The 24,183-nt window shown below is 35.1% G+C and overlaps 1 protein-coding gene across 3 annotated transcripts; it reads right to left on the bottom strand.

Annotated features, from left to right (window-relative positions):
- Positions 1 to 1,893: 1,893 nt before the first annotated feature.
- On the bottom strand, positions 1,894 to 23,971 carry LOC149777769 (solute carrier organic anion transporter family member 2A1-like). Of its 3 annotated transcripts, none has more exons than XM_089938255.1 (12): positions 23,900 to 23,971; positions 22,442 to 22,672; positions 20,803 to 20,945; positions 19,241 to 19,608; positions 14,391 to 14,477; positions 12,938 to 13,192; positions 12,399 to 12,563; positions 7,080 to 7,269; positions 6,241 to 6,367; positions 5,834 to 5,988; positions 5,294 to 5,358; positions 1,894 to 2,189 (listed from the first exon to the last, which is right to left on the bottom strand). In XM_089938255.1, exons 2-12 carry the CDS (start codon positions 22,625 to 22,627, stop codon positions 1,912 to 1,914), a joined length of 2,019 nt encoding a protein of 672 aa, XP_089794381.1. In that variant the 5' UTR covers positions 22,628 to 22,672; positions 23,900 to 23,971; the 3' UTR covers positions 1,894 to 1,911. The 3 variants fall into 3 exon arrangements, with proteins under 3 accessions (XP_089794381.1, XP_089794380.1, XP_089794379.1); XM_089938254.1 differs by having other exon boundaries at positions 23,863 to 23,935; XM_089938253.1 differs by having other exon boundaries at positions 23,827 to 23,927.
- Between the last annotated feature and the right edge of the window lie 212 nt (positions 23,972 to 24,183).

The following is a 24,183-nucleotide window of genomic DNA, read 5'->3' on the forward strand; positions in this document are numbered from 1 at the left end:
CGACGCAGAACAAAACTCATGTGGTTTTCTATTTATGACATATATCCCTTTCAGTTTGCACATTATTTGCATTACTTGTATTTTACGCCTCTTTGGTCATATAATAAGTTGTTCTGGTTGTTGATGTTTTTAACGCCACTTTTCAGCACAAGATAGGCTATACTTGGCGGCCAGTATAAATGGTGGAGGAAGAACCCGGGAAAACTCCAGAAGAACCATTGACCCACGAGAAACTACTGGCAAGCTTTCTCACATACCCACATTGGCCGAACCCGAGAATCGAACCCATGCAGACAGAGATGGCAGTGATCCGTAAAGGTGAGCGTTTTAGAACACTCGACCACTCGAGGCTCGTCATACAATAAGTAACAAAAGAATCAAGACCAACAAGTTTTGTAAAAGTTAACAAATGATTTGTTTAACCAAATCATATAATAAAAATGTAAGAGGAATTTATAGCTTATGAACTGAATCCAAATTAATCCTAAAATGTTCTATTCAAGTCCAAAAGAATCGAATGTTCCGAATGAATTTCATATTCTCGAATGCACTGGTCTGCAATTGGAATGATTGACAATAGTCCCAGAATTATTTTAGCCCTATAAGTACTTTATGATTCCAATGAAATGTCCCGATAGATTTGTTCTGTCAAATAATATCTAAACACAACATTAAATACGTCTTCGGACAGATGTTACATAAAGAACATACGAAATAAGACTCCAAAATAGCAATCCTTAAAGGAATGAATTAGTTGCTCAATTCTCTCCTTACATACATCTCCAATGTGTATATTACGAATATATTTTGCAATATACCACTCGTGATAGACCTTACTACTCAATCTAATATTTCACGGTATCTATTCACCTGACGTAAACCATCCAGTGGGAAATAACTTAAATCTTCTAAGAACTCATATGACCCCCACCAGATAAGGAGAAATTACCCCAAACATGTGAACAGGTTTTAGTAATAGAATCTTTACAAAATCTATTTATAGATTTCATGCAATCTACAGGCACTCTTAATATCTTAAAATAAAATGTTATACCACTACAGTGTACAATATTTGACTATGTAATATCATTATAATGTACAGTCATTAACAAAAATTACACATAATATAGATCAGAATCATGTACCAAGAGTTGCAGATCTCGTTTCCAGAACGTTACTTTGACTATCGTTTGGCATTATATTTGTTGACCGGTTGCAAGAAATAAAAATATTGTAGCAACATATTTAGAACTTTTCAAATAACGATCATAAACCAACGGGTAATTGTTTTTTTAATTACTCTTTTAGAAACATTTTGTGTACGGTTTTTCATGTTATGCACACACACACACACACACACACATCTGGTAGTTACATTCACTTAAATATTTCATGACAAATACTCAGTGTAATAAAATAATTCGTTCTTGAAAGGGAGACAGCACACATTATCAACAGTCGGATTTGTATTGGTTTTGAGAATGCAGATTATCGGTGTAATAAAATGCACTTGTATCCCATCAATAATAATAATAATAATAATAATAATAATAAACGTATGCCATATAGTACATAAAAACTGACAAAAAAAAACTTTTTTGTATGATGTTAGAGTAGGAAGTCAGATCGATAGAAAACTTAGAAAAAGTTCCCTCCCCCCAGTTTAAAATAGCAACATTTGAGAAATAATAAATAGACTGTCACTAACATTGTCATTATGCCACTTGTTTCAATGTTCCATTCAATTACTCGAAAAACATGGCTGATTTCTTTTTAAATTCCTTGTTATGATTATTTTATTATTTTAATTCTTTCCGAAATAGTGGATTTTCCAGTGCACAGATTTTGTAGCACATGGGGGTATTGATTTTAACAAAACAAATAAACAAAGAATCAAAGAAATAATGTTTATTACAAATGCACTATGCTGGTATTCTGAAATTCGATGGACGTTTCATCCCTTTTGTTAAGTCTATCTTCACGCTTTTTCTGTCGGCAGGCGAAAAATAAGGCAGATATGGCTAGGCAACCAGAAATAACCCGTAGACCACTGTCAATAGAAACAAGCTTGAGCCTCATTTGCGTTAAGTCATACAGAGTGCAGGCCCCTTTCACTCCGCAGTTTTCTCCCCACACAAGGCAGACCGAGTCAAATATATTGCCGATGAGGATCGGTGCTGGTAAAAGCACTGAAAGTATTATATATAATACATCATACAGTAGTAATAGAAATATTATAATGTACTATTATATATAGTATATCATAAAGAACTAATAGAAATATTATAATGTACTATCATATATAGTATTTTATAAAGTAGTAATTTATTATATATTACAAAGTAATATAAAAATAAAGACTATTATAACAGTTTTATATATAGTATATTATAAGGTATTATTATATTTATAGGTTACTGCATTTGTATGGGAAAATATGAACGAGTTTTTTGGATGGAATACTGCACGACCTTGGGAGTGAAGTATATCCATCCGACAAAACTAGTTCATATTTTCCCATACAAATGCAGTAACCTTTTAATTATATGCCCATTTTCTTATTCTATCTAAGACTTAATTATATAAACAAAATGCACTACAAGAAACAACGTAACTGAATGTATGCCACATTCCAAACTAAATACACAAGCGCAGATTCATCATTACACAGCAACAACATTATTACTGCGCACATAACTCCGCCCATATAAATTTGACTAGACATAATTTTTTAAAGAAAATGGCGTTTTTGTCTACTTAAAATTGAAATTTGGAGTCGTACTGTGCATGAATGTGCATTGCAACAAATTTTCCATTTGATCTGGAATGAATAGATTTTGGTATTTTTGTCGAATGTACGAAATTTCGTGATTATGGACAGGATTCATCAATGCAAATTGTACACGAAATTCATCGGATTGAAGCAGCGCGGTAGAAGCGTGTTTACATCTGCAAGTGTGTTTCTTCTTTCATTGACTATTTGAAATCATAATGTGGGGAAAATATTAAGTGTTTCAATTGCAATTATCAAAAAGACGCTATTGAATTTAATGTTTATTTCATTTTAGTGCAGTAAGAAGGATGTAATTGTACTTGGAATATAGTCGAAATTACAGTACAATTTCGAAATGTGTAATCAAGCTTGAGAACTCATGACATGGCTTATGTAATTCGGATTTGCAGAACTAAAAAAGAACATTTTGAGGTAATTCGGAATGTAAAACTGTAAGTATATTTTTTGCCATTCTTATTATCAGCTAAAGGAGACAGTTTATGCCTATATAACTTGCGTGTTATTTGAAGGTATCATGCAATTTTATGAAATCTGGCGTCTATCTCCAAAATCCGAAACATTGTATCAAAAAAATTAACGCGGAATGTAGCAAAGCAGCTTGTATGTGACAGTCCACGAAACATCTGCTTTAGTTCATTCAGAAAGAAATTTAATCAACCAAAACGTAAAGCGTCTGCTAAAAAGAGTACATGATTTGTTTCCAAAGTAGTTCCTAATACACTATTGGGAACACGTGTCCTGCGCGTGAGTGAATATGAAGGTGTGCAATATCGTAAAATACTGAACGAATTTAACAATGTAAAGTTAACGGAGAAAAAAATGAGCATACAATAAAATATATTACAAAGTAGTAGTATATAATATATTACAAAATAGTATTAAATATAGAATATTATAACAGTATTATATATATTATATTATAAAGTGGTATTATATGATTCATTACAAACTAGTATTATATATAATATATTACAAAGTAATATTAAATATAACATTGTATACCATAGTATTATTATGTATATTATAAAGTAGTATTATATACAGTGTATTATAAAGTAGGGTTATGTACAGTAAATTATAAAGTAGTATTATGTATAGTATATTATAGAATAGTTCTATGTATAGTAAATTATAAAGTAGTATTATATGATACATAAAAAAGTAGTATTATATGATACATTACAAAGTAGTATTATATGATACATTACAAAGTGGTATTATATGACACATTACAAAGTAGTATTATATGATATATTACAAAGTAGTATTATATGATACATTACAAAGTAGTATTATATGATACATTACAAAGTAGTATTATATGATACATTAGAAAGTAGTATTAAATATGGTATATTATAAAATAGCATTATGTCTAGTATATTATAAAGTAGTATTATATACAGTGTATTATAAAGTAGTATTATATACAGTGAATTATAAACTAGTATTATATACAGTGTATTATAAAGTAGCATTATGTACAGTGTATTATAATGTAGTATTATGTATTGTATATTATTAAGTAGTATTACATACAATGTTTTATAAAGTAGTATTATGTATAGTATATTACAAAGTAGTATTATATGATGCATTACAAAGTAATATTATATATGATAACAGTGAATCGTCAAACAGCACTGTATGCACAACAGTGTCCCAGGAAATGAGTTACATGTAAAAAGAGAACTTTACCTGATGCTGAAGCGTACAAAACCTTTACCTGATGCTGAAGCGTACGAAAACTTTACCTGATGCTGAAGCGTACGAAAACTGACCTGATGCGAAAGCGTACAGAAACTGACCTGATGCTGAAGCGTACAAAAACTGACCACTATTACTAAATTTGCCCATCGATAGTAGAATCCTCCAAGCTAAAATCATCCATAAAGTTGTAATGATTCTCTATATAACACTGTCAGGGACGCTGATTATAATGTAATCGTTGGAGAAGGAAAAAGAAGGTAAATCTGACCTACTTTTGCCCCAAGTGATTAGTACCCTCTAAGATGAATACATCCTTCATATTTCATTGCTGTACATTTACGGTGTCAGAGAAACTAAATTAAATTCAACAGTAACGTAATTGCTGGCGTCAGAAATGTAGATAAATGTGACCTGCTGATCGGTTGTAGTACTATCCAAGATGGATATAGCCACAAAGGTGTCATAAAAACTGGGCTAAATTCCAAAACCTGAAGGAATAGCTGGAGAGTGAAAATAAGTTCAACGTAAACTACTTTTGCCGGTGGTGAGTAGTGCCCTTTAAGAGGGATTCACCAAACAAGTTTCATGATTGCACAGAGTGTCAAAATCAATGAATTAAAAATGCAAAAACTTATCGTAATCGCTGAAGCGTGAAAGTATGTTACTTTGACCTGCTTTTCTGATTGTTAAGTAATGCCATCAAAAATAAATATGCCTATCACTGAACCAAACGCAAAACCTTTACAATGACACCACCACAAAATATTTGCAAGATTGTAACAAACTCACCAAGAAGAGATAAAAGCAGGGAGGCAAAGCCGAGGGCAAGTGACCTGTCCCTATCCTCAACAGATCTAAAAAGATAAAGATAAAAGATATATATATATATATATATATATATATATATATATATATATATATATATATATATATATATATATATATATATATATATATATAATATCATTCTCGCTTATTGCTCTGCAAACCAACATCGAACAATTTAGAACAATTATTTCTGCTGCAATTCTTTAGCATCATTACCGACAATCGCAAATTTTCACAAGCATACAATAGATAAATAATTTACGCTAAATTTTCGTTCATAAAAGCACTACCTATTCCAAAAAAGCAAATTACGAAATGTCGAAACTTTTATCTTAGCACTTGAAGCTGTATCTTTTAGTCTAGTGACGCTAATGAATGACAAACAGCATTTTTTAAACATACATTTTATTTTAAGTTCAATAATCAATAAACCCACCAAAAAATAACTGCCTCAGTAATTTAAAATCTTTTGTAAAGTACTGAAGACAAGCAACCACCTACCGTAAGTAAATGACGTAGGTAGGAGCGATTCCGACAGTTCCAATTAAAGCATTCAGAGCGTTGATAGCCACAAATGGAATCAAGTAATTGCAGCCAGTATCGCAGATTCCGCTTCCAACTGATGTTTCTCCTGAGGTCGAACAATTTGTGTACCCCTACATTAATAATACTGACATTTTATCAACAGCACAACACTTGAGTGCATTCTAAAAATGAGAAACTAGGTACATTTTTCTAAAAGTTTTTATTCTTAAATCCACAATGTCACTGAGCTACAGTTGACTTATAACGACGGAAATTGTAAATAAAAAGACACTATAAACTGCAGGATGTATGTAAGATCTTATAGCGACAACATAATCCAATCAAAGGAGGATTTTTAGTGCATAAGAATCATAGATGCAAACCTGTTCAGTTACCGCCTGGCATCCTGCGTGACACGGAGAGAAGAATGTCCCTACGTCCTTGACGCACACAGGAAGGAAACCTTGACGAGAACAGTCACATGTCAAGGTCAAAGAGCTGTTACCAATGCTGTAAGAAGATTTTCAATTAGAGAACATTCCTATACCATATATCATGAAACTTATTTGGCTAATATTTCTAAATAATTCTCAGACTGATTTTGGTTTTCTTTACCTTTATTCAGTTAAGCGTCTACATGGTTTAAAATTCAAGTTTTATTTTATGTAAGAAATCACAATTATCGGTTGAAGGAGTGGGCTGATACTACGTTTTACGCTTAAGAAGTGCTTCTTTCCTTACTGACATTTCGAGTAGCATAGACATTCGGACAACTTCCTATATAATGCCTAGCATAGTTATTCAGACTACTTCCTGCATGAAGCCCAGCTTAGCCATTCGGACTACTTCTTACCTAAGGCCTAGCATAGCCAATTCGGACTACTCCCTATATAAGGTCCAGCACAGAGATTGGGACTACTTCCTAGATAATGCCCAGCAGAGCCATTCGGACTACTTCCTACATAAAACCCAGCAGAGGAATTCAGAGTACTTCCTACATAAAGCACAATAAATGTAAACTCAAAGTAGTATTCTGTAGATCAAGTTCCAATGCAATAGTATCAATTGCTCACGAGTTAATGAAATCACTTTAATTTAGGAAGATTGTTTGACCGTGTTTACAAGCCTGATTAAGAATCGTTGTGGGGTTTTTTATTCACTCTCCGGTCTCCATTTTGTTTTATGTAGCTTTATAAAGGTGAAAGCATATCAAACATTTTACCTAGTATCGTGATATCCATGGATGTACGGGTTATCACATCCAAAAAGGTAGTTGAAGGCGGTCAGCGCGATGCATATCATCCTGGTCAGTATCACCAATTTACAGCAACCGATCATGTCCAGGCGCATGCGCAGTACGAGGATCCCGCCCAGCATAGTACCAATGACGGTAGTGACGAGATTCTGTCCGCCTGAGGAATACGACTGTGTTAATGTTGTGCCAATACCAGTCCAGTTACAAAGTAATAAAGTAAGAAGTTGTTTGAAAGCAGCAATTAACCAGCTCTGTACAAGAGACAGGCAGACAGAAAGAGAAAAGGGAGCGTCCTGTTTATTAGATTTGATTTTATTAGATTCGGTTTAGAAGATGATTTTCCTCAAATTAAGAGTATTTCTTTATTGGTTGATAAGTAATGACGAAGCAGGTCAAGTAGGAAAATAATTTGAAAAGATTAAATGATTAGTTGAAATGTCTGCTCTGCCATTATTTCCCTACTCTGTACTCTGGCAATACTGATATTTCATAGCTGGACCTTTTCCGGAATTAATGCACTCAAACAAAAACTGGACCAAAGTGCTGTACAGCATTTATAGTATCGTGTTATGACCAATGGACCACCCACTATCATGCTACTAAAACCATACTACTACTTAGAAGATGACCATTCGACCACAGTGATTTTAAAATATCTCTACCACAATAAATAGAGATGACAAAATGTTATGATTATTGAACTTAAAAATCATCACACGAAATGGAACGAATAAATGCTATATACCAACATTTAAGACACTGGTCATTTGGGAAGCCGTTTGATGGGAAATATCGACAGCGTGTTTATACTACCTTGTAGAATTTGATGATTTGATGTAGTACGGCCGTTATATACAGACATTTCCATAAACAGATTACAACACAATTTAAACACAAAATCTCAACTAGGAAAATGCACGATACGTTCAAAAGAGAATATAAGGAATGATAACAGAAAATCGAAATGCCATGCTGCTGTCAATCAGCCACAACAGACAGGTGAGGTACAGAAAGCAAATGTCTCATGGACTACACTCTGACTGATTTAGGGAAATGATAGCGAAGTCCGTGCAAAGCAAGATCACTAGTCCTAATTCTGCAAACTCACATTACTAAAATTAATTTTGAATCATTGTACAAAATATAGTGACATAAAATTATCTTGTGATACACTCTACAGTTTTCAGCAATGTGATTGCAGCCTCCAAATATCCTTATAGGCAAGTGTCCACTGTTGACATGTATCCATAATTGACTGGTGTCTGAAGAATGCAAGTGTTCAGAGCAGACAGCTCTCTAGTTTATTGACAGTTATGAGTTCCTCCTTTAATTACATTTATCTATAACACCAGGACAGTAATATGCAACCTTTAGCACACCACAAACACGATTATGATGTATAAAGTGTATACACTGATACGTACAAAATACCTGTAGAATGTCTAGCAGCACGTAAGGCTGGCCACATGTTAGATTAGCGGGATCGAATTCTCGAAACTCTGCAAGTTGTAGGTGGGTGGGGGGTCGACCTAACTGCTAATATTGGCATGGTCTTAATGGTCACGGCGAGATGACAAGGTGAACCCGCATCCCAAACCGTTTATTTTTGCGACTGTGTTCGAAACCGACGGTAGCGATGGCTTTGTTCATTAACTTCTGAGGAAATATCACAGACAGCAGTACCAAACATCAAGTCCTAGACTAAACTGTTGCTAAATTATTTGACAAACCGAAACATAAGATTCTTTTTTACACACAACAGTATCTTGACGAGAGTTTATCAGCAGTCTGGATAATAAGGTGTACTATTGATTTCGGGATGCCTTAAGCTTTGTCGCTCCTTCTACAACGTCGCTTCAGGTGACAATGAAGGTATATGGTTTTCATCGATCGGTTTGCTTATCACTTCATCCATAATGTTCAACTTGATGAAGCCTGAAAAGATTTTCTCAGCTTCAGTATTTCTCTAGTATTCATCGCTGATGATTGACCGACTGCAAGTTCGATTGCTTTTCAAACGTTTGCTGTAAACAATAGTAAAAGCAGAGCTTAATGTCGCGTGGAAAAACGTGTTGATATTGTGCTTTGTTTTACACGATATGTGGGGGGGGTGCAGAGGAAATGTTGGTAATGTATATTAGATTTTGTGTTCGATTGTACCCTGTTAACAATTGTGTCAGCTTAAATGTCACTCGCTATCAGTGAGTCATTTTTAGCTAGCTAAGTCGTCTTATAATAATTTTTAGCACTAAATTTAGCTCTCCGTTGTTCAGCTTGTTTGTGAGGTAGTACAAATCAATTTCATATTCTCCAATGTTGTTTCTTTCCACTGTCTTCTACGCTGTTGTCGCTTTATCTAGCTTTTTTCGCTATTTATGTGTGATAACTTTGATGTAATTTCTTTTTTCTCTCCAGATTATGATCAATATAAATTCGCGTGACATGCATATTTGTTGAGCTCATATCGATCACATCTTACAAGCTCAAAAACTTAATGTTTTTTTAAAGAAACTCAACGTTTTATTGCTCCTTGATACTGTTATCTACGTAATAACCTTCAATCCTTTATTTTTATTGAATAATATTTTCTGCTGACTCTCACCTATTAAACGATTTATCGTATCCCTTCCACTTTACATATATATGCATTTTACCTTTCGTTCTCGTGGTCTTCAAAATCTTTACAATTTCGTATACATCATCCTTTTTGTAATACACGGTAGCCCTTGCTCGTAAAACCTGTCCGCTATATCCACTACATTCAAGTCTTCCAGTTTATCAATAGCAAGACCACCTAGTGTTAATTGCCTAATTTTGACTATTTCCTCGGTGAGGTTAGGAAGGTCGCCATTGGCAGAAAACGGTTAATATTTTTAACTTTGGACAGTTTCGTCAACTTTAAATATGATTGTTCCAAATGAATCTGCTATTATATATCCGAATAAATTGGTCCATTTTTTACTAAGCTTTTTTTCCTTGCACATTTCGGTGTCATGTAAACTGCTGTAGTGAGTGTACTCGCATCGATGAAATAGTTTTATAAAACATAAGCCCGTTTTCTGGTTTCATTTTTTGATGAATTACTTCCACAATTGAGTGAGCAGGGTTTGTTAAACCTTTTCACTACTGATGCGGTTGTCTCAGATTGAATTTAAATGTATCTGATGTTTTCCGTTTCCAGCAAATCATTGGCATTTTTGTTTTAAAATTCTTTCCAATCGTCGTACCGTATCTTGTCAGGCTTTCTGTCTTTCCATATCTCTCTAAAGGATCATGTGTATCAGCTCCCATTTAGACGCTTATAAATGGAAATAATTTCATCCCTTGCTTGTATAATCTGTAGATAGGCTGTCCAGATTCCTATTCTTTAAATTCAGCGCATTTTATTTTCTTTATTTCCCGTTTAATTTGATTGATCTTTATATAAACATCTGTATGCTTAGAATCGTAATGTAGATACCTTAGGCGTTACTCATTGTCAGGCATTTAAACAGTATAAAATATCTAGGGTATATTGACAAATCGTCCTAATGCTTTATCTACAAGCACATAGGGCTTCGACATTCAACTGAAACCTAATGTTTAGCAATCTGCAACATTTCGGAACTACTTTCAAATTCATGGGCGATTTCAGACTTATATTAACAGTTGCCCTTCCTGTGGTCGGTTCAAAACCGCTACTTTATACACTTAGTTACCATCCGCTGTTTAAAATCTAACTTTTATTTCCATAAATCAGGTCTCTGTTTTTGTCGAATCGTTAAAGATTGATCTCGTATAGTTATGAAATCTTGAAGTTGTATTTAAACAACTCGAAGTAACATACGTTTGTCTCGGGTTATTCTAGTGTTAATTTGTTCAATAGTTTTATATAAGAATAATTCTCAAAAATTACTAAGCACGAACACCTAAAAATATCCAGAGAATTCCATGTGTTAAGAAATTAGAGAGTCCAATTAACGAAACTAATCCATCCTATTATAAAGTCGCCCGAATACATTACATTATGATGTCTGCTTAATTAATTGGATTGAGAAAGAGCTTCAAAACACCAGTCCTCATAATCAGCAAATAATCACTCAAATTCAACAAAGTTATAACCGGTGACGTAAATACAAATAACACATACCCTAAATTTATTACATATGTTTGGATTTGTGCAAAGTGTTGCTATTGGTGTTTATATAGGGTCTAACGCCATTTTCAGCACAAGATAGGCCATACATGGTAGCCAGTATAAATGGTGGAGGAAGAACCCGGGAAAACCACGGCAAGAACCACCGACCCAGGAGAAGCTACTGGCAAGCTTTCTCACGTACCCACATTGGCCGAGCCCGAGAGTCGAACCCACGCAGACAGAGGTGAAATGGCAGTGATCCGTAACGGTGAGCGCTTTACACCACTCGGCCACTCGGGGCCCCTTGTGCAAAGTGGTATTGTTTTTTAAATACCTGTTATACAGATGCTTTCTCTGCACTTAATATGGACACTATGAATCGGATTCAAAATTCAAATCCACTTCTCGGTTTTGTTTTATCACTGCGTTCCTTCCGTCGGTTTCTATTTTTGGCGCTCACCGCGATTTTTGTTCTTAGCAAGCCTAATAGGAATATTCTCGGCCTTTCCATTCGCATGCTAGTGAAAAAACTCGGATGTAAATAATGGCCATTTTGTACTGTCCTGAAACCTGTGGCTGTTATTATATTATAATAGCTTCCTGAATCCCGTGACTGTTAATACGTCATAATAGCTGCATTACGTCACGATGATTAAAGCTACCAATGGTTGCAATCAATTAAAATCAAACGATTTTCATCATTTTGTTTCATTGCATCGATGCCGGCAAGCTAGTATTATAGCCCAGAAACCAGGACATTTGTGCCTTTAGCAACTTACATCATTCGCATACCAGTGACGTCATTCCCATAGCAGATAATTTGTAGAATATACCCAGAACTGCTGATACAGTTTGTCATCCGTATCCGTGTATGATGCAGACTCAGCTAAGAAAAGAGCAAGCAACGTTCAGTTGTCACATAGTCAAGGACTAAGCCATCCCCTTCATGTCAGGAGTAGAACGAATCGAGTAGAACTAGATCTGATAACTCACTGTGCATTGTCTAAAATTAACATAAGACTTATGTTGGTCCATTTGTGTCTACACTTTTTGCAGTTTTAGTGGGTATTATTGCGCAGTAAAATACGGTAACCAGTCATGCTACTGTATTTTATATACTTAGTGTGTGATATTCTTGGATAAACAGAAGAAGACTTGTACAAACATACCCAGAAGAATATTTGCTCTGTAGGTAGGTTGGTTAAACTGATGTTCGAGATACTTTGGTCCAAACGATCCCAGTGTGATGAAAGCGAAGACGTAAGTAATACCTCCGAGAACTGTAAGGGTGTACACTGTGCTTTTGAAAATTCGGACAGAAGATCTAGGAAAGTCTGCAACGAAATGTCAATAAATAAATCAACCAACCATTCAATCAATCAATCAATAATCAATCAATTTATCTATCTATCTATTTATCTACATACCTACCTACTTACCTATCCACCCAATCACCTACTCGCCTATCCTTCCGTCCATCCATCTGAACACATGGAATCAAAATAAATTAGTCAAACAAAATTCGTTTTAAGGAATAAGACCTTGTCAATGTGCTACAAGTATCCACAAACTGCAAATACTATTACAATTTGTATTTTTTTAAAAGCATATATCTGATCTTAATGTCTCCTCTCTTCCAAGTTTTTCTTTCTTTTGAAAAAAAAATTTGATTATTTTGTTCTTGACCAAAATAATTACAACTACATACCTTTCGCCATGCTCCAGAGTGATTCTTGCACTTCTTTTTCATTTTCAAAGCTCTTTCCTTGGGTTCCTGAACGTTGTTTTACTTTTTTGAAGACGTTTTCATTTTCAAAGCTCTTACTCTGGGCTTCTGGATGCTGTCTTCCTTTCGGGAACATACAAATGGGGAATGATGTTAGAATACAGCATCCCCCAATGATGAAAAAACCCAACCACCATGCTCCTAGCCAACGGGGATCATAAGGTGTCAGCGTTGTTTCTGTCAATAATTACAGAAATAGCACTATAGATCATAAGGTGTCAGCGTTGTTTCTGTCAATAATTACAGAAATAGCAATATAAATCATAAGGTGTCAGCGTTGTTTCTGTCAATAATTATAGAAATAGCACTATAAATCATAAGGTGTCAGCGTTGATTCTCTCAATAATTATAGAAATAGCACTATCAATCATAAGGTATCAGCGTTTTTCTGTCAATAATTATAGCAATAGAACTAAAAATCATAAGGTGTCAGCGTTTCTCTGTCAATAATTATAGAAATAGCACTATAAATCATAAGGTGTCAGCGTTGTTTCTGTCAATAAATACAGAAATAGCAATATAAATCATAAGGTGTCAGCATTGTTTCTGTCAATAATTATAGAAATAACACTATAAATCATAAGGTGCCAGTGTTGTTTCTGTCAATAAATACAGAAATAGCAATATAAATCATAAGGTGTCAGTGTTGTTTCTGTCAATAATTATAGAAATAGCAATATAAATCATAAGGTGTCAGTGTTGTTTCTGTCAATAATTATAGAAATAGCACTATAAATCTTTTCCCACACGCTACTTATTCAATTCTTAGAGTTCACGGCAAGATCACATCGTCCAAAAATGAATAACCTCATATGGACTATTTTAATTGTTATTTTCGTAAACAAATAGTGACAAATCCTCACAATTTAGCCACTGCGAATTGTTTGACATTTAACTGCAAAATTGATATCCGGAAAGATCAGGCCAAATAACTTCCGTCAAGAAAATAAATTATTATTATTATTATTATTATTATTATTATTATACTGTTGCCGTTGTTGGGAGCAGCAGTGACAGAACAACTGTACCAGATCTATCAAAAAAGATTCCCTTTTTAGATTACTTTCAGCTGTAATAATAACCACTTCAAACAGCTTAAAGCATTTTCACCATCTGCCACCATCAGTCGCAGTATTTCTCAACGCTGCCGTAAGCATCGTTATATATGGTGAAGAGCGGTGCGTCAAGGTATCGTCTAATGGGTTTCGAATGGAATGTGCACATTCGTGGCGTTCTAGGTCCCAACCTCTTTTCAATATGCGGTTAAAAACAATCTCAGATTAGTTGCATATTTTGGTCATAACAATACTGGTGTAAGGTTGCAATAATGCAAAAGTGTACAATGTTGATTCTGTTTTCGATTCCAGGTACAAACCTTGTAAATCAATCGGCAAAGAGCTGATTAAACCTCCCAATGCAAAGCCAAGGAACGGTCCAAACAATTGAAATGTTGAAAGAATACCTTGTGAGAAAAGAGATAATTTTAATTAAAATATCAAGCAAATTTTAATAATGTTTTAAAATTCCTTTTTATGATACTTATTGCTCGGAAGAAAAATATATTTACTTAGTTTCTTTTTTCCTTACTCCATGTAATTTCATAATGCTAAAAGCAAGAGATAAACACATTAGGTGACTATTCATCCACCGTCTAACATGGTGATGTTATAAAACTTCACAATCCAGAAATCGGACAATGACCCATACAGCAGCTGTTGCTAGAAAAATATCGACAGTAATTACGTTTCTTTCGAAATAAAAAGTGCAGAAAATGGGTAAATAAATTGATCTTTGAAACTGACGAGGTGAACAGGAAATTGACTGTGATACATGAGATGCCATCAAAGTGAGAACCATAAGTGTACCATGGATTATATCGGTATCTCAAACAGTTTTTATGATATCAAGCAATAACGAAAGAAACAATTAAGATATGGAGCTATGACCTTGACATTTACTTTGACCTTGACAAGATTTCAAACATGCAATGCAACATATATTCCAGTGACACTATTTAAATATAGCAAGCGCCACAATTAATCTTAAACAGCTGTTAAGTTAGAAAGCAGAAGCGCAAATGTGACTGAAACCTACAGAATTAACGTGTTACTTTGACCTTGAATATATTACCCCAATGTGGTACGCGACACACTTTTTAGTAATAACATACAGTTATATCAATTTTCATCTCTTCATCTCAAATGGCTAGAATAATTTTAGGTATAGGACCATGGTATTGACCTTAAAGATAAAACACTCAGTGCCGTACAGAACACACATCGTACTGCACAGATGTATAGAACATTACTTTAATTACACTGACCTTAAAGATAAGACACCCAGTGCCGTACAGAACACACATCGTACTGCACAGATGTATAGAACATTACTTTAAATACACTGACCTTAAAGATAAGACACCCAGTGCCGTACAGAACACACATCGTACTGCACAGATGTATAGAACATTACTTTAAATACACTGACCTTAAAGATAAGACACCCAGTGCCGTACAGAACACACATCGTACTGCACAGATATATAGAACATTACTTTAATTACACTGACCTTAAAGATAAGACACCCAGTGCCGTACAGAACACACATGGTACTGCACAGATGTATAGAACATTACTTTAATTACACTGACCTTACAGATAAGACACCCAGTGCCGTACAGAACACACATCGTACTGCACAGATGTATAGAACATTACTTTAATTACACTGACCTTACAGATAAGACACCCAGTGCCGTACAGAACACACATCGTACTGCACAGATGTATAGAACATTACTTTAATTACACTGACCTTAAAGATAAGACACCCAGTGCCGTACAGAACACACATCGTACTGCACAGATGTATAGAACATTGCTTTAATTACACTGACCTTAAAGATAAGACACCCAGTGCCGTACAGAACACACATCGTACTGCACAGATGTATAGAACATTACTTTAATTACACTGACCTTACAGATAAGACACCGAGTGCCGTACAGAACACACATGGTACTGCATATGTGTATAGAACATTACTTTAATTACACTGACCTTAAAGATAAGACACCCAGTGCCGTACAGAACACACATCGTACTGCACATATGTATAGAACATTACTTTAATTACACTGACCTTACAGATAAGACACCGAGTGCCGTACAGAACACACATCGTACTGCACAGATGTATAGAACATTGCTTTAATTACACTGACCTTACAGATAAGACACCCAGTGCCGTACAGAACACACATCGTACTGCACATATGTATAGAACATTACTTTAATTACACTGACCTTACAGATAAGACACCGAGTGCCGTACAGAACACACATCGTACTGCACAGATGTATAGAACATTACTTTAAATACACTGACCTTAAAGATAAGACACCCAGTGCCGTACAGAACACACATCGTACTGCACAGATGTATAGAACATTACTTTAAATACACTGACCTTAAAGATAAGACACCCAGTGCCGTACAGAACACACATCGTACTGCACAGATATATAGAACATTACTTTAATTACACTGACCTTAAAGATAAGACACCCAGTGCCGTACAGAACACACATGGTACTGCACAGATGTATAGAACATTACTTTAATTACACTGACCTTACAGATAAGACACCCAGTGCCGTACAGAACACACATCGTACTGCACAGATGTATAGAACATTACTTTAATTACACTGACCTTACAGATAAGACACCCAGTGCCGTACAGAACACACATCGTACTGCACAGATGTATAGAACATTACTTTAATTACACTGACCTTAAAGATAAGACACCCAGTGCCGTACAGAACACACATCGTACTGCACAGATGTATAGAACATTGCTTTAATTACACTGACCTTAAAGATAAGACACCCAGTGCCGTACAGAACACACATCGTACTGCACAGATGTATAGAACATTACTTTAATTACACTGACCTTACAGATAAGACACCGAGTGCCGTACAGAACACACATGGTACTGCATATGTGTATAGAACATTACTTTAATTACACTGACCTTAAAGATAAGACACCCAGTGCCGTACAGAACACACATCGTACTGCACATATGTATAGAACATTACTTTAATTACACTGACCTTACAGATAAGACACCGAGTGCCGTACAGAACACACATCGTACTGCACAGATGTATAGAACATTGCTTTAATTACACTGACCTTACAGATAAGACACCCAGTGCCGTACAGAACACACATCGTACTGCACATATGTATAGAACATTACTTTAATTACACTGACCTTACAGATAAGACACCGAGTGCCGTACAGAACACACATCGTACTGCACAGATGTATAGAACATTACTTTAATTACACTGACCTTAAAGATAAGACACCCAGTGCCGTACAGAACACACATCGTACTGCACATATGTATAGAACATTACTTTAATTACACTGACCTTAAAGATAAGACACCCAGTGCCGTACAGAACACACATCGTACTGCACAGATGTATAGAACATTGCTTTAATTACACTGACCTTACAGATAAGACACCCAGTGCCGTACAGAACACAAATCGTACTGCACAGATGTATAGAACATTGCTTTAATTACACTGACCTTAAAGATAAGACACCCAGTGCCGTACAGAACACACATGGTACTGCACAGATGTATAGAACATTGCTTTAATTACACTGACCTTAAAGATAAGACACCCAGTGCCGTACAGAACACACATGGTACTGCACAGATGTATAGAACATTGCTTTAATTACACTGACCTTACAGATAAGACACCCAGTGCCGTACAGAACACAAATCGTACTGCACAGATATATAGAACATTGCTTTAATTACACTGACCTTAAAGATAAGACACCCAGTGCCGTACAGAACACACATGGTACTGCACAGATGTATAGAACATTGCTTTAATTACACTGACCTTAAAGATAAGACACCCAGTGCCGTACAGAACACACATCGTACTGCACAGATGTATAGAACATTGCTTTAATTACACTGACCTTAAAGATAAGACACCCAGTGCCGTACAGAACACACATCGTACTGCATATATGTATCAACGTAACTTTGATTAAGCTGAAGTAGCTCTAAAGTTACAGAGTAAAAACGAACGTAAAATTTTGAACAGTGACATTGGATTAAAGATACCCCGCCACTGGTGGTACGAACCAGTTTTTAGTGATGATGTTCATGTATACCAAAGCTGAACTCCTAATTTCAAACAACTTTAACGGTACAGAACAGAAGTGAAAGGGTGACGGAAACAAAATCATACTGAGTCGTAACCTTGTCTTTAGAGATAGCACTCCTAATATGATGTACAACACACTTTCTAGTGATGCTACAACATACTTTCTAGCGATGATATACAATACAATTTCTAGTGATGATGTATAACACACTTTCTGGTGATGATGTATAACACACTTTCTAGTGATGATGTACAACACACTTTCTAGTGATGATGTACAACACAATTTCTAGTCATGATGTACAACACAATTTCTAGTCATGATGTACAACACATTATCTAGTGATGATGTACACCATACGTTCTAGTGATGATACAACATACCTTATAGTGATGATGTACAACACATGTTCCAGTGATGATGAACAACACACTTTCTAGTGATGATGTATAATACACTTTCTAGTGATGATGTACAACGCAATTTCTAATCATGATGTACAACACATTTTCTAGTGATGATATATAACACACCTTCTAGTGATGATGATCAACACACTTTCTAGTGATGATGATCAACACACTTTCTAGTGATGATGGACAACACACTTTCTAGTGATCAAATATAACACACTTTCTGGTGATCATATATAACAGACTTTCTATAAATGATATACAACACACTTTCTGGTGATGATGTACAACACACTTCCTACAAGAATACTAAAGCTCGTGTCTTAATCTCAAATTGCTTAATAATTATAGTGCAAAAAGGGAAGAGCCGTGACCTTGACCTTGAAGAAATGAATAGTGTCGACCTTTTCTGTCGCAACATATTTGTGGTGTATTCCTACAACTACATCCGAGGGGTTCTTTCTTTTTTCTTCCGACTTGACTAAAATGACCGAGTGATGTTACGATTCGAATATATGACAGACCTGACGTACAAACAGGCTATAACAAATATAATAGATATATACCTAGAAGATCACGGACTATATTTACCAACATAAAACCCAGTTTTCTTCCTTTCAGAATTGTTGTCAACGTATGTTTTAGACAAGGATTCCCGAGGGGACTTCGCCATGCCTTGGACAAGGATCACGATGAATAGGAATGGCCATACCCATCCGTTACCTTCCATCGTTACTGCGGAGCTATTATGTGTCTCAGGGTCACATGTTGCGTTACTCGATACCTGATTGGATGTCGGCTTGCACAAAACTGAGGAAGCTGTGTTTAGGATTTCATTAGAATCGGAAGATGAAGATTTCGGCATTAGGGTTGGCTTTACGAGATGGGGTACCGTCATGAGCAAAGAACCCACACCCACCATAAAAATACATATGGCCAAAATACGGGGCATGTGATACCTGCAGGAGAAATAAAAGAAAGAAAAACAGCGCATAAGAACTTTTATCATTTTTCTTTTATAATAATTGAGGGAAACTAACGAATAATTACACCAACAACTACAATATGGAAATGACATAAGACCAAGTTTGTAAACCGACCGGTAGGACTACATAATGAAGGTGGCATATGTTACATATATTCGCTGTCAGTGATCAAGTATGTATCTTAGTTGTACTCAGTTGGATACGACTTTATATCTCAAGTAAATATTGCCACCATTCTTCACATTTAATTGCATGGGGGACAACGAAAATACACGAACTGATGAAATAAGATTCCTAAATGTTTGGAACTTTATAAGAACAAAGAGAGTGCCCCTTCTCGATGGAAAAATAATGTTTCATTTTCAAGACAGATAGTACTCAAGCATGACAGAAACGATTTTATTCCAAAAGATGGGGTTTTTTTAACCCGTAATAAAGCATTGGATTTTATTCAAAATGCTGTGGGGTTTTCTAACTTATAATAATGTATTGGATTTCATTGAAAATTGTGCTTTTTAATTTATATAATGGTAAAATGGATTTCAATGGGGAAAAAATGTTTTAAACTTTTAATAATGTATTAGATTTCATTATAGAAAATGTTTTTAAACTTATAAGAATGCATTAGATTCCATTATAAAAAGTGTTTTTAAGCTTGTAATAATGCATGGGATTTCATTAAAACTGATGTTTGTAACTTATAATAATGCATTAGATTTCATTACAAATGGTATTTTTTAACTTTTATAATAATGCATTGTACATCAATAAAAAAAATAGTGTTTTTAAGTTATAATAATGCATTGGACATCAACTAAAAACTTTTGTTTTTAACTTACAATAATGCCTTGACTTGCAAAACATAGTGTGTTTTAATTTGTAGGCCTTATAATGCAATGGATTTCATTAAAAATGGTACTTTTTGACTTATAATAATGCATTAGCTTGCATAAAAGTGGTGTTTTAAACTTACAATAACGCTATACATTTCATTAAAAATGGTACATTTTAACATATAATAATGCATTAGATCTCGTGATTATGTTGTTATTTTAAAAATAAAAAAAAAACATAAATGTTTTGGGTTTCATCAAAACGGTAGAAAACTTAGAGAAATATATAATTAACTCAATAGGTGTAGAAATATCTTTAATTGGGCATACATACCTCTGTAGAAAATGACTCGCCACTAGGATAGTGACTGAGAAACCAATATCATTAGCGCTGACCATCAATCCACTACTGGCGCTGGTCATCCCGAATGTCTTCTCTATGGTTGTGATCTGAGAGAGTATGTAGGTACTGCCAATCTGGAGAGTACAGAAGCGACGTGTAATTTTAAAGTGATTCTGCCGCTTTAAGATGCTTTAGGTGTTTACAGATGTGGTTTGGGCCACCATCCGAAAGACGCTGACACATATTACACATGTTTGTTTAAGGCGGTGGTACGTAATACCCATGCATAGCCTTGTACGGTACATGTGTAAAAGTTACTGATTTTACTGGGAACTTGAGGCATCAGAATGATTTGGTGTGTGTGTGTGTGTGTGTGTGTGTGATGTGGATGTTTAACGTAGCTTTAACAATTTTCAGTCATATTTATATGATGTCTGTAGTGTGACAGTTTATAGTGATGTCTAGTACTGGGGCATCAGACACGTAGCATGATGTCCCATCCAGTCACATTGTCCTGATACCAGGACGACCAGTCCTAACATTAACCTCATGATGTTGAGCGCCTAGTGAGGCAGCTATAAGTACCATCTTTTTTATAAGTCTTTGGTATGACTCGGCCATGGCTCGAACCCGCGACACCCTCCCCCCCCCCCCGATTCAAAGCGGACGCTTCAATAGCCAGACTACCGGAGCGGTCTAAAAGGTTATATTTAAGAATCAGTTGATAATGTGACAGACATTTTCTTCAAAGCTTTGCCTGAACAATCGTACAAAATATTTACCTTCAGGTGTTTGTTTTTGTTTGGAGGCGGTGGTGGTGGTGGGGGTAGCAGTTCAAAATACTTCAACACGTTATTTTGAAAATTTAAATTGTTGTACCACATAAACTTATTAATTCTGTGGCCAAAGTTTCCAGTAAGCCCGTTTATTCAGCCTTTCAGAGTGGACCTATCGCTCGTATTCAAAAGTTGTAAAATAGCTGGAACTCTCCAACTTATTGATCTGGATGGTTTTCTTGCCCCATGCCTCAGAATGTCACGCCTCTCTCCATCTGTACCTGTGGTAAAATATTGCTCACTTTATGATGAAGCATGCATCCGAAACACATACTACGTCAGCCGTCGAACATCTTGATGCCGATTGGTTCATAGAACACAGTAACTTGCTAAAATTTACCTAATTAATACCTGCAAGGAAAGGAACAAAAAGTCGATGCATTCTGCGTCTATCATAAAAACTTCATTGGAAGATTAACCCTTCTAACCACGGACTGAAAATAATGTCTATTATTCATTCCAAGAATGTTTTCGGGCTCACGCGGTTGTTTTAGAAAATGCTTACGACGGTAGAATTACATTTCAGATCAATGCATCTAAATATTTTTGTAGTAAGAGTACAGTCTTTTTCGAAGCCCAAGAAAATCTATGCAATTTGAAAAGTGTGAACGCAATGATTGATTTTGGTCTTTTTTCTGTTGTCTCGCTTCCATTTTATGATTTCAAACAAACCTAACATCTAGCAAATTAAGTATATAGGCCATTTCAAAATCTGACAGGACAAATCAAAGGAATTTTCTATATTTTTCTTAGCATGCGTATAAATATAATATGAGAAGCAGATTGACTTATACCTGGGTGAACGTAGAACTGAGTCCGTAGATGATAGAGAAAGCTAAAACACTGGTCAAGCATTTCACATTCTTCTTCGTGTTATCCACCTCACGCGCATCTCTGCTGTCTTCTGCTAGGTTTTCTTGTGGTTTGCTCATCGAATTTGTGTTCTTTGTGTTGTCGTCCAGAGGAAGTATGGTCGACATCTTAGTCAGCGCTTACCTTTGTCCCGTTGAGAAAAATTTGAGCATCTAAATCAATAAATAAATGAATAAACAAAAGCAAACTTTTGTTTTGGATATTTGTGTATATGTTATTATAATTGTGTGTTTTTAGGCGCACGCACGTGTGATGAACATTCAGTAATTCCTATCACTGATGAGCCACCATAATTTTTTATAAATAATTTTGATCATATGTATTTTCAACGGACTATTCATGTTCCTCATATTTTTTTACGAGGATTTTCCAAAACATTTTTTTAACATCACCTTATAATGAAATTACATTTCAGGTTCCAGAAAAAACTAATGAGCTCAGAACTACAGTTTAGTTCAGAGTGAACCTTTTCAAAATCTATCCCGTTTTCTTATTGATATCGACCTTCATAGCCTAAAAGTCTACTTATAAATTCTTAGAAAATTCTTAAAATTAACATTTTGTCAAATGGGCATAGCCTAACCCAGACCAACTGCATTTATTTCTGCTGAGTGACTAGTAAATATTTTCATGAAGGACAAAGACATTTTGAAAGAACCCATTCTGTCTGGTAAATCTCTCATGAACGTAAATATTTTTGGAAGTGATCTGAACAGAGATGGAGAATAGAGTTTGTGATATCAGTAACATATCAGGTTGTATATTTTTGATTCTTTAAGTTAAACTTTATAACATGTATCGGACATTAAGATCTATCGATAAGGTGCCATATATTTTACTTGGTAATGAATAAATGTGACAGCTCTAAAAATAATATATGAATGAGAATTTTGTTTTTATTATATTAAACGAACTGTCACTTCTGACGAAACCTATGTGCAAATTTTTACATGACAGACGTAACACGCGATTTTCCGGGCAGGGGTGCGGAACGTTTAGCGCCATCCAATAACTACATAAAAGAATGTGTATCAAAGAAGTTTAATTCTAGACTAAAGGACCATATGAAATCGGGTAAAAATGTTATCTCTAGACTTATGAACCCTATGAAATGGGGTAAAATGATATCAGGTTACATAAATGACATAGATGCTACCTCAAAGACAAAGCCCAATAATTGCAAAGTTGCCAAAGGAAAAGAACATTGGTACGGAAGAAAAAACTGTGATATTACAACGCGGCCACGTATTTAATCGATACATTGTACAAAGAAGCATAATAATTATGTGATATCCACAATACTTACAGTGTCTAATTTGGTATTGATATCCACAATACTTACAGTGTCTTATTTGGTATGTGATATCCACAATACTTACGGTGTCTTATTTGATATAACGTTAAATGAACCTATACAATCTTAAATCGTCTGTACTTAGTTTGTAACTCACGCAGACCAGAAACTAGATAAGAATGGTGGAAATCGTGTTTATGATAAGAGTGGGGTTACCAAAAGGAATGTGATCCAAATTTTACAAAATGAATTTCGCATTTATCCATTACACCTTTATTTTTACAAATTGCGAATGTCCATCGTATGTATGTATGTATGTATGTGGGTAGGTAGGTAGGTAGGTAGGTAGGTAGGTAAGTATGTATGTAT

This window comes from Sinohyriopsis cumingii, chromosome 17 (genome assembly GCF_028554795.1).
Source record: "Sinohyriopsis cumingii isolate HCF-2022 chromosome 17, ASM2855479v2, whole genome shotgun sequence".
NCBI classification, from domain to species: Eukaryota; Metazoa; Mollusca; class Bivalvia; order Unionida; family Unionidae; genus Sinohyriopsis; species Sinohyriopsis cumingii.

Excerpts from the sequence above, each read along its gene's own strand:
- LOC149777769 (XM_089938255.1), bottom strand. The coding sequence starts at position 22,627 with ATGTCGACCATACTTCCTCTGGACGACAACACAAAGAACACAAATTCG. Across the intron at positions 5,359-5,833 it reads ACCTACGTCATTTACTTACG|ATCTGTTGAGGATAGGGACA; the intron begins GTAGGTGGTTGC and ends TTATCTTTTTAG. Across the intron at positions 2,190-5,293 it reads CCTGCTTTTATCTCTTCTTG|TGCTTTTACCAGCACCGATC; the intron begins GTGAGTTTGTTA and ends TAATACTTTCAG.